Source organism: Nuphar pumila, chromosome 15 (genome assembly GCF_984573655.1).
Source record: "Nuphar pumila chromosome 15, dmNupPumi1.hap1.1, whole genome shotgun sequence".
Classification (NCBI taxonomy): Eukaryota; Viridiplantae; Streptophyta; class Magnoliopsida; order Nymphaeales; family Nymphaeaceae; genus Nuphar; species Nuphar pumila.
Window position 1 is genome coordinate 10,959,911 of NC_143263.1, and position 11,771 is coordinate 10,971,681.

The window sequence follows — 11,771 nt, forward strand, 5'->3', positions numbered from 1 at the left end:
AAAATGTGTTTGATAATATGTTCAATACGGTAATGAATGTGAAAGGAAAAATGAAGGACAATCTGAAGGCCTGTATGGATTTACAGAATTAGAACTCAAAGAGTACAATGGCAAAGTATTGAAACCAAAGGCAAGGTACGTGCTTGAACAAGATCAAGTAAAGCAGGTATGTCAATGGTTGAGACAATTAAGATTTTCAGATGGATACGTCTCTAACATTGCTCAGACCGTGAAGATAGATGAGGGACAATTATATGGGTTGAAGAGCCATGATTGTCATGTCATTATGCAATGGTTGATACCCCTAACATTTCATGACATGTTAGACAAACCTATATGAGCGATATTGTCTAAGTTGAGTAGATTTCTTACAACATTGTGCGCATCAAAAGTCATAGTATCTCAGGTAAAGAATCTCAAAAATTTTGTGGTCACTACTATTTGTCAACTAGAGAAGCTTTTTTCACCAACATTTTTCGATGTTATAAAACATGTGATCATACATTTGCCATATGAACTAAGAGTTGGTGGTCCTGTGCAATATTGGTGGATATACCCATTTGAAAGGTATATATTTTTTTATATTTTTCTTTTCAATGCTATTGAGAAATTTATTGTAATCTGAGATATGTATTGTTGACAGATGCATATTTGACCTCAAAAAAAGAAGGTTCAGAATAAAGCAAGAGTAGATGGCTCTATTTGTGAGGCGTACACTTTAGAAGAAATTTCAAATTTCTCATCTATGTATTTTGAACCTCACATTCCAACACGTTACACATGCCCACCTCGTAATGATGATAGAGAACAATGTTCTGTAACTGACAAATTATCGATATTTCAACTACTTGGGCATGCATTTGGCAATTGTCGATCAAGACTCTTGGAAGATTGAGAGCAAGACGTAACACAAAACTATATCCTTTTTAATTGCTCAACAATCGACCCATACATCGAGTGAGCATGATTGAATCACTATGAAAGTTTTTTGATAATATTAGAACACATATAAGCATGATTTCATCAATATGGAAGTTTTTTGACTGTCACGTAACACATATATGCATGATTGTTATACTAACACATTTATTTGATAGCCTTATAAACCATATCTGCATGCATGAATCACTGTGACATTCTTTGACAACCTTAGAACACATATCTGCATAATTGAATCACTATAATTTTTTTTTTCAGTCTTAGAACACATATTTGAATTTTGTTAATGTCCTTTAGTTTATTGCTAGTCTATGTGTCATTCAACCATTTACTTTGTTGCAAGTATTTGAATTACTTGCTTCCCAAATTGCTTACCAAATCCAACTAATTGGATTAGGGTCGGTTGGATATCCAAGTCCTAACCCAGCCAATGGCCTAGTTACCAGAATAAGAAGCTAAGCGTAGCGTGCGAGAACTGAAGCACGATGCGTGAATCAGAAAGCTGGGAAGCACGGAGCAGGATGCGCATAGCAGGAAGCGGAAAAGAAGAAGCGCGATACGCGAAGCGAGAAGCTGGGAAGCTGGGAAGCACCGAGAAGGAAGCAGGAAGGTGGAACCGAAGAGCGGCAAGAGCGATTTTGTCACCGATAATTTGGAAAAACATGGATTTATTTTTTACTAATTCAAATGCAAAAAATTTAAACTAACAAATAAAAAAATCGAATCCTGTTTCTTGCCGATATTTATGTTTTTGTCGGTTGGACAACGTATCAAGTTTTTTTTTTTGTATTTTCCCTGAAAAAACGCCGATATTTATGTTTTTGTCGGTTGGACAAAGTATCAAGTTTTTTTCGTATGTTCCCTGAAAAAACGCCGATATTTATGCCTCGGTTCACTCCAGCTGGGCAATCTGCACAATGAGAACTTGATGTTTACGTGGTAACAGTAGTCACCATCTGATTAACCAAAAATAGCAAAAAACACGCCATAGAGAGAGAAGAGGGGGGCCGAGCGCGGCCGCGTTAGGGTTTCGTTCTCGCCGTCTCTCAGTGTGGCTGCTCCGACGCAGAGGCGGTCGATGCCCTCCCCACCAGGCCACCACCACCAACACCACCACTGCCTATCTATTTTTAAATGTTCTTCTTTTCCCTCACCACCACCGTCAGCAGCAGCACCAACTCTGCAACTCCCCACCTTTTCATGTCTTCCTTGTGCCCTTCCCCTTCCGATGCTACGCCGCTCCAGGAAACCCTAGCTCCCAGCCAATCGCGCTTTTCTTCCCTCCGGAGCCGTCGAGAATCCGAACGCGGAAGCTCTCCTCTTCTGCAGCTCCGTCTTCGGCCATGAGCAATCCCAATGTTCTCCTTCTTTTCAATGCCTGCGGTTTTTGTTTTTGTTGGTTATTTCTTTGAAGGTGTTTTTATGGCTTGATTCCGTTTGTTCAGATGTTTTTATGAATCGATTATTTGTTTTGAGTTCTGGGTTGAAATGCTGCGTGAGTCGTGGAGGTGTAATTTGTTTTTAACGTCTATATTGGTGATGATCTAGGGAAACTAGGGCTTCACCCAACAGTTTTTCTTTTTGGGTGAAAGTAATCGAGTGATTCGGGTCTTCGTTTTTTACTAAGAAACTTGAGTTTCCCCTGAGGAAGTCTTCTGCAGAAGCATTCCCATGGAAACTGGTTAATATATTCTGTGAGTGCACTATAATTTATTTGGTAGTTCAGTTATTGTTTGTGGTTGTATTAGGAAAAAGAAGAAGAAAAAGACCCCATCCTTCTACACTATTAGCGGGTGATTATTGTGCAATATGTTATTTGATCTACAACAAATTTTTTTTCTAAAGTATTGGGTTTATGCAATATTATGTTGCCTGTTAGCTGTCTGTATATAGATTGATGGGTTTATCTGTTGGGCAGGTTGTGATGTTTGGATCGTTCACGGAAGATGAAACAAGGTTGTTTCAGAAAGCTTTGGTGGAAGATTCCGTTGAGCCTGTGAAGAAGACTGAGCTACAATTTGGTTCATTGGACTATGCAGCAGTCATTGGAAGCTATAGCGTCAAGCATTCGGATCAATCACATGGTTCCAAAAGTGGTGAACCAGAAAAACGACTTATTGAGAATGGGGTATCAAAGAACCCGAAATTGAAATCTGGTGATGGTGTACAGAGAGGTTCCACAAATATCAAATCAGGCACTGCTAATTCCCATTGCAGTACTGTTAATATTGGTATAGAAACAAGCAAAAATAGTGTTGCAGGAACTAGGTCGGCACCTGATTCACCTCAAAATGGAACGGGTTCCCTAAAGCCTTCAACAAACCTGCTGCTGGAAGAGAGGGGCGCCCATCCTGTTGGGAACCCCAATGTCGCAGCCCGACCTTCGGACTTGGAAAAAGCAACAAGTAATTTGGGCAATGCTTTGGATGCTCAAAAGAATGTCAAGGGAGGTCCTGATTATAAACCTATCCTTTCAGACAAAACAAAGATAATTTTTGCTTCCGTACAGAAGTTAAATTTTGTGTCAGGCAGTGGGAGCAATGGTGTCCAAGCGCCTAAACAGTCTGATGTTATACCTGGAGATCAGGCTATGTTGGTTTCAGGAAAGTTGGGGAAACCAAAGGGTGGAGACCACCCTAGGGATTGTGGGAATAATTATCCACAGAGCCCTGAAGATGAAACATTGAAATATGGAAGTAAAACAATGACAAATGATACCATTAGCACTAATGCTTCTGTTCAGCCATCAAATGCTCTAGCTTCAGGAAAAGATGCCAGCCAAACAGCGAATGGGATAGGCGAAACTGTCAAACATGTGCAACCAAGAGGACTAATAAACTTGGGCAACCTATGTTTTCTTAATGCAACTTTGCAAGCGCTTCTCTCCTGCTCTCTCTTTGTCCGGCTTTTACAGAAACTTAGAGTTCGTAATATTCCGACGGTTAGGATCTTGACTTAGAATGATAGTTGATGGGCTTTCTTCTTTTGTAATTTGGATGAAAATTGTAATGACGAATTTTCCTTATTTTCTTTTTCATTTTTTAGATGGAATATCCAACATTGTATGCATTTACAGAGCTCATTTCTGAGTTTGAAGCGTCCAAGGATTTGAGTGCAAAAAAGAATATGACAACTATTGTTGACGTTGGCAAGCCTTTTAGCCCTGTTATGTTTGAATCTGTCTTAAAAAAGTTCACTCCAGATTTGCCTGCAAGCATATCCGGTAGGCCAAGGTGCGTACTTCCTCATGGTTTTGTTCTGTTAGCCTTGCTTCCGATGATGTTAATTTCTTTCATAATTGATGTTATTCCATCTTCTTTATCCTAATCACATTATAATGTTACCCTTGTTTGCAACTAATTTTTTAATTTACACTACCTCCTTGTTAGTCTCTCTGGATTCTTATGTTCAACTCTCTCTCTCTCTCTCTAGAAAATCTGGTTAAATACGAGTTGTAAATGCACTCACATGCCTAAGACCTGGCTGTTAACCAACGTGGCATGTCTAGTCACACTAGTCACAAACATGGTTCCATGAGTCATTATGAAATTTGTTAATGTTTTTTAACGAAAATTTTAAAACATATGGGTTTTCTTAAGAAAATCTATGGTTACAAAATTAATAAAAATGAAAAGAGAAAATCTGAAAACAGTTTCAGGGTGACATTTGTCACCGTGATCCACCCAAATGGTGGACATGATTGCATATAAGATTGACCATGTTAGTTTTATAATTTATTTATGATGTTAGTTAAAATTAGTGTCTGTTGATCATGCTGAAGTAGGGTTGTAATGTGTACAAAACAAAAAGCTTTTATTTTTTCTTTTTTTAAGGAAAATTTCTATACAAACCTTGGAGATCACAAAAGAGTAATTAATATGGTGTCAAATAAATGATAATGTTCATAGTTTTGTCAGTGTATTGCATTGGACGAGTTAAGGCCATTCATGGACTAAGGTAGCACTCCTAAAGTAGGAGCTTGTTCTTAAGTTTCCTGACTTAAGGGGTTGCATCTTTAGAAAGTGCATGCATAATGCTGTTCTATGTTTCCTTCCAAATTCTTCACCATCCTTAGTCTAACCACCAACTTTGCAATCTGTGGGTCCTTTTATCATGATTTTCTACCAAGGGTTAGGGCTGGGAAATGAACTGAGCAGCTCGCAGTTCGTCTCGCTTGAAGCTCGTTCATGTTTGTCAGATGATCTCGGCCGGGCGAGCTGTGAGCAGCTTGTATAATGTAGATGAGCCGAGTATGAACAATAGGTGTTCATCTCGGTTCAGCTCGTCTAGGCTTGTATAAAGAGAATATATATAATATGTATGTGAAACATGTCATGGGAAGTGCACCTGGTTTGGCGGTCAGCATGTATGGTTGTGGTAGAGATGGTTTGAAGTTCAAATCCCAGTCTTGGCGGTGCCTTTAAATGTGGGATTTCTTTTTGGACGAGCCAGCGGGTTCAGCTCAAGCTCGAGCTCTTATCACATATCCCCAAGCCCGAGATGGGTCCACTGGTAAACGGCCAAGCTCGAACAAGCTGTGTTCAGTTCGTTTGGCTCATTTACCAGCCCTACCAAGGATGAGAAAGTTGATACTTGCCGGAGAATTACAAAATACAAAACTGATAATAATTTCCAGTGGGCAAGAGCTGATTGAGAGAGGTGAGAATGGTGGGGCATGGAACAAAATGTTAGTGTCCTAGTGATTTATCAAGCATCAGATGGCTTCCATAGTGCGGCCACAAGTTTGAAAGCTGTTGAATGCAAGTTGGCGGCTTCTCCTGAGTTAAGTAATGTGGTACAAGAAGAAATTGTGGCCCCATAGTATTTGATAATGGAAAATGGAAGTGATATCCTGAAGCCAAAGAGAAGCACTGTAATTCTTATGCGTTATTCTATAGTAATTGTGGAATTATTCAATCCACAGCTTGTGATGGGCATTCAAAAGAAAATATTGTTATTGTATGGATTTAATGACCTGGGAATTTTAAATCACCATAAGCAAACAAAGATGTCATGAGTCATGGTTTCTGTGGTAGCTTAGGTGCACACATCCACATTGACATGGAACACTTCTTCCATTATTAAAAGTTGACGACCGCTCACCATCATATCATACTTTCATGCAAACTGTTTTGGATGTTAAGACTACCAATAAATTCGACATGCAAGCTATTTCAGATGTTAAAGTCTGATAAGTACAAAATAAAAGCCTTTCCATTACCTTTTGTCTTGATTTCTGTGTTGATGTCCTTTATAGATTTTGAGTATCATAGCCATGCAAGACACGTTACACGAGCATATATTTATCATGATCAAATGAAAATTGTTTGGAGATCAATGGAGCCAGATTGCTTCTGAACAATATTTGATCTGAATTTCGTTTGGATGAGTAATCTCTGTTTGTTCAATAGTTTCTCCATTTGTATGAATCATATGGATGCTGGTTAAACTGTTATAAGCTGCCTTGTGCTGAATGGTATCAAACTCTGTACAGCTGTTCATTAAGTGGTCTTTATGTTAGAAGATACCTTTTTCTAGATTCTAAAGAGCACAACTTATCTTGTGTCAAATTATGGAAGGGTATGATTCCACTTTAGTGTTCATGATTCCATTACCATCTAACATTCCATACTGGTTTTCCTTTTGACAATTCTTGGTTCTGTTCGGGGCAGAAGACTTATAAAGTGTTCAGCTCTTTTAAGATGGCGGGGGGGGGGGGGGGGGGGGAGGGGCCACTACGTAGCTCCTCCTAGTTGGGCAGAACACTTATATAAGTGTTCTGCCCCTAACAATGGATCTGCTTCCAGGTTTAGTCTCCTGCTTGGCTACTTCTGTTTTTCTCAATTAACTTTATGGTACATTATGTCATGATGATACCCTTTTCTGCCATCTTGCTTGAACCTACTAGAACATGTTTGTTGGAATTCTTGTCTTTCTTTAGGGATGCAGAAAATTATTTGATCTAAGATACCTTGGTTTCTTTAGAACTTCAGTTCATAATGGCCTGTGGCTTGTCTCTACTTTTCTGTTTCATTCCTGAAAGTTGCATTTTTCATGAGACAACCAGGAGGGAGCATACACATATGCATGCACACACAAAGATATGTATTTTTGCATCCTGATGGACATCAGGTTGCTTGGAAGTCCTCTACACACAAAAATATTGGACAGGAAAAATATATTGGAAGAAAGACAACCATGGATTTGCAAATTTGATGGCATTAGACTCATAATATAAATTCACTTAATGTTGATTGAAAATACCTAATTTATCTAATATTCTACGTGAAAGGGATGTTCTAACTTGTGTTGATTGCAGTTCATAACTTCTGAAATCATGTGCAGGCAAGAAGATGCTCAGGAGTTCCTAAGTTTTGTGATGGATCAGATGCATGATGAGTTACTAAAACTGGAAGGTCACTTGTCATTCTCTGAAGGGGGAAGATCGTCATTGATCTCTTCTGCTGAAGATGATGACTGGGAAACTGTTGGACCAAAAAATAAGACTGCAGTGACTAGAACTCAAAGTTTTGTGCCATCAGAGTTAAGTGACATATTTGGAGGACAGCTACGAAGTGTTGTGAAAGCAAGAGGTTTGTTAATTATGTAATTATAAGTCCGATGAGTGTAGATGTGCTTGTTGTCTGAGCACACTTTACAGGCACCTTTTATGACCATGGTTTGAAAACTCAGTGACTTGTGATTCGAGTTGGCTATACTTGGGACATTTAGGTCATGTCAAATTTTATTTTTTATATTATAAATATGCAGTTTTCTGTGATGCATATATACATGTATACGCACTTTTGTTTCTTGTGTACATTGAAAAACAAGGATAAATGCAAGATGCATATTCATGTGTTATTGTTATTGTTATAAGTATGTAGATATTGAGTATGCATTTAATTTCTTAGAGAAAAGAATAAAATTGTGTGTACACGTACACAAAACCCAGTGACCAGTAGGTCAACCAATTGAACTGGCCCAGTCAAGCAAGTCTTAGGTGAGTTTTGCCAAGAACCTGGTTGTTACTCAATCCACTGGTTGACCAATTTGTCCGATTCTAGTGCCAGATCAGACTGACTTGGGCAAGTCGCTTGGTTGAATTATAATAAAGTATGATTATGCTTTCTCACACACTTGAAAAGTTTCTTTGCATGTACATCTACTGTTTCTGTCTGAAAATTCAGTCCATGTTACCATTAGATATATTTTTTTTGGCCGTAGGCAACAAAGCATCAGCTACAGTGCAGCCATTCCTTTTGCTCCATTTGGATATATTTCCTGATGCTGTTCATACGATAGAGGATGCACTTCGCCTGTTTTCTGCACCAGAAACACTTGAAGGTTACAGGGCATCTACAGGAAAGGTATTTCTTTTATATTTTCTCGACACCCACCTCCACCAATTGAACCAAGTGAGGGCTAGTCCTGAAAATTGACACATTGTTAATGAGTTACCATTTAGGGTGTGTTTGCGATGCCTTTTGATTCTTGGATTTTCTCGAGATCTTGTGATTGTAAATCACAATCACAATATTTTCTCAAGGTCATGTGATTGTTTTTGCCTTGAATCTAGTGAAAGTTGGTCACAAGGTTACCTTGTGGCCAACAATCACAGCTTCTACTTTCTCGGCGCCAAATTTTTATGGGAAGCACGCTTCCCTTTTATGGGAAGCGCACTTCCCTTTCGCTTCCCTTCTTCTTTTCATTTTTTTTGTATTTTTATTTTATTTTCTCTTTTTTTGCTTCCCCCTCGCTTCCGAGACGATTCCTGATGCGTTCTTTAGTCGTCTCACGCTTCCCGCTTCCTAAAATTTTGAAAGTGTCTTGCTTCCCACTTCCGCTTCCCGTATCGCTTCCCGCTCTTACTTCCTCGACTAGCAACCATGCTCCTAATCTAATGTTTATTCTTATCCTAACCAAACAATCGACAATTATTCCAAATCACATCATATTTGTATTGCAATCACATAGATGCCATCAAATGTTTGATCTGGAATTGGGTACAAAAGAGACTTCGAAATTTAAAGGTTATTAAACTTGTAAGGTATATTCTTGTAGTTTTAAGGTTATTCTTAAACCAGACACTCCAATTTTCCCTCTGTACCCGTGTTGACACGCGTCGACATCTGGACACACCATTTTACCCTCCGTACATACAAGTTTATATTCAATTTATAACTTTATATTTTCAGTATATAATCTATATTTTAGATATAGCGTATATATTTAGATTATATTCAGTTTATTTTTTATTTATGTGATATATAATATATATAGCCGTGTCTCCGTATCCGCATTTTTTTAAATTGCTGTGTCGTACCCTCCGTACCCGCACTTGTACCCGTACCCATGTGACATAGCATGTTAAGCATCTTGTAAAATTGAATTTTAGTTGGGCTATTGAAAATAATTCATTATGGATAATTTGGGACTTCCAATATGTTTCTTATTTTACACAGGCACACATACTCTCGTGTCATTGTGTTGTCACTTTCAGAAAACTCTTGAATTTGTGACACAAATTCATATGGTGTCTGTGTCCCTGTCCCTGTGACATAGGTCTTTACTCATCCGCAAGCCGTTTAGCTAAGGCACCTGCCTGTGGTAGCTTGCAACGGCCAGGATTATGCTCTCCAACTGTTCTGTGCTTTGTTTGATCATTCAGTAACTTGTTCTTGATAGATTCCTATGTTAGTCGAGAAATTATAATGTCAATGAATGCCTAGGACTGAGAGAACTTTAATGCGATTGGAATTATGATGGAGTATGTATATTATGCATGCATAATGCCTTCTAAAGGCATTTTTTCCGTCTTTTTTACATAAAAATTTCCGTTCTTGTATATGGTCAAAGATCAAAGGTCCTGTCATTTTTGTCTTTTTTTTGTGTCCTTTAATTGTTTTCAGTTATCCAACATTAATATATCAAGAATTGCTTGGATGGACTGATGGACCTGAATCATGTCTTATTAATACTTGTCTTAAAGATGAAATTTTGTTGAATTTGCAAAGGTGATTAATTGAAAGGAATGTATTAAGTTCTGTTGCCTGTTGACTTGAAATAGTTTCTTGGTGGTATGAGCGGTATAACAACAAAGCAGTGTTTTGTTCTTAAAGTATTCTAAGGCTTTCTTGTCATGGAGTAGCAGGTGGATGTGATGCTATGTGCGCATCAAATGTGTTGATGAATTGCCCAGATGGTATTTGTTGGCTTAGAAAAGCTATCTTGGATTTTTCTTGAGGATCATTTTCTTTCTTAAAAGAGCAAAAATGCCAAAAGTATATCAAAATCTACTGTAAAAGTGAGAATAGGGTCACGGCCCAAACTGTTGCACGGAGAGCATGCTGTGGATTGCTTTTGGGTAATATGGGGGTTACTTGTTCTTGTCCGACTTTCATGTAGTTTGAAAATTAAGAGATCCTTTCAAATTGCCATAACCTAAAGTTTTATTAGAGGATAAAACTTTGTTCGACTTCCACATGGGGTTTACTTGTTCTTGTCCGACTTTCATGTAGTTTGAAAATTAAGAGTTCCCTTCAAATTGCCATAACCTTTAGTTTTATTAGAGAATAAAACTTTGTTCTTGACTTCCATATTGTTAGATAGCTTTGGCTTCTTGTTATTTGCATATAGCCAAGGGTCGAAGGTTGGATCAGTCCTTTTCTCATGTTTTTACATGCGTATTCCACCTGTAACATTTACTCGTCCAAGATAATAAAATTGTAACACTCTTCACATATCTTTTTTCTTCTTTATTTCTCAAATATCAACGTTTGATTGGATCTACTTAATCTAATTTTTCTATCATCTTGATGCTCAACATTGTTTATCTTGTTATATAAGGGGCGTTTATGTGATGACAGGCTGGAGTTGTCAGTGCCCAGAAGTCCGTGAAAATACAGACTCTGTCCAGGATTATGATTCTACACTTGATGCGGTTCAGCTATGGGAGCCTGGGAAGTACCAAACTGCATAAACCTGTTAGATTTCCTCTGGAATTGGTTCTTGGACGTGAGATGCTCGTCTCTCCTACAGCAGAGGTCACCTTTCTCTTGTCTCTTTACTCTTTCTGTGTGCTGTTCTTTTTTGTGAATAATGCTGAAATTAGAGTGTTGGATATTTCAGGGTAGGAGGTATGAGCTTGTTGCTACAGTTACCCATATAGGGAGAGACCCATCAAGAGGACACTATGTAGCAGACGCAAAACATTTAGAAGGCAGATGGCTACGCTTTGATGATGCATCAGTCAGTGTGGTGGGTCTAAACGAGGTGCTGCATGATCAGGCTTATGTACTTTTCTATCAGCAGGTTTAGATTTGCCTTGATCTTGTAAAGTTTCATGATCAGTTTGCTGTAGATAGTGTCAGAAAAATGGCTGTTGCCACCTTTTGGTTTACTGTTCTTGTATGAAGTCCATAGTGAGGAGGTGGTTTTCAGCCTCTTTTTTTTTTCTTTGTATTTTTGGTTTTGTCTGAACTAGATATGATTTAACCAAGCTCTAAAGTCTGATAGCGTTTATTGACAATTGTAAATTTATTGAAATTTTTTTCCATCTGTTCGTATAGAGGCAATATGTCCTTTACGCTTGTGAACTGTGAACATCTTCATATATGTGCATGTGCGTGTGCGTGTGCGTGTGCATGCACGAACATCTGGAAAAGTGTATGTATCTGTGTGTGTCTTGGGTGGATGGGTGCATGTCAGTCAGCTGACCGAAATACTGTAATAGATGTGTGAACCAACATGTGGTAATTGCCAATACCTTCTTATCTGTCCAATGTAGTCAGAATTTGGTGGTCATTCATACAGCATTTGACATGCTTCAG

At 38.4% G+C, this 11,771-nt stretch overlaps 1 protein-coding gene across 3 annotated transcripts; it reads left to right on the forward strand.

Moving 5' to 3' along the window:
* Positions 1 to 2,599: 2,599 nt before the first annotated feature.
* LOC149814471 (ubiquitin carboxyl-terminal hydrolase 24-like) lies at positions 2,600 to 11,532 on the forward strand. Of its 3 annotated transcripts, XM_089989411.1 has the most exons (7): positions 2,600 to 2,732; positions 2,858 to 3,880; positions 3,985 to 4,172; positions 7,285 to 7,532; positions 8,167 to 8,309; positions 10,809 to 10,985; positions 11,071 to 11,532. In XM_089989411.1, the coding sequence occupies exons 2-7, from the start codon at positions 2,864 to 2,866 to the stop codon at positions 11,257 to 11,259; spliced, it is 1,962 nt and encodes a 653-aa protein (XP_089845537.1). In that variant the 5' UTR covers positions 2,600 to 2,732; positions 2,858 to 2,863; the 3' UTR covers positions 11,260 to 11,532. The 3 variants fall into 3 exon arrangements, 2 of the variants coding, with proteins under 2 accessions (XP_089845537.1, XP_089845536.1); XM_089989410.1 differs by lacking the exon at positions 2,600 to 2,732 and having other exon boundaries at positions 2,745 to 3,880; XR_016427963.1 differs by lacking the exons at positions 2,600 to 2,732; positions 8,167 to 8,309 and having other exon boundaries at positions 2,745 to 3,880; positions 11,071 to 11,208.
* Positions 11,533 to 11,771: the final 239 nt, after the last annotated feature.

Coding starts and splice junctions, on each gene's coding strand:
- LOC149814471 (XM_089989410.1), top strand. CDS start 2,837: ATGGGTTTATCTGTTGGGCAGGTTGTGATGTTTGGATCGTTCACGGAA. Junction 3,881..3,984: donor GAGTTCGTAATATTCCGACG/GTTAGGATCTTG, acceptor TTCATTTTTTAG/ATGGAATATCCAACATTGTA. Junction 4,173..7,284: donor AGCATATCCGGTAGGCCAAG/GTGCGTACTTCC, acceptor AATCATGTGCAG/GCAAGAAGATGCTCAGGAGT.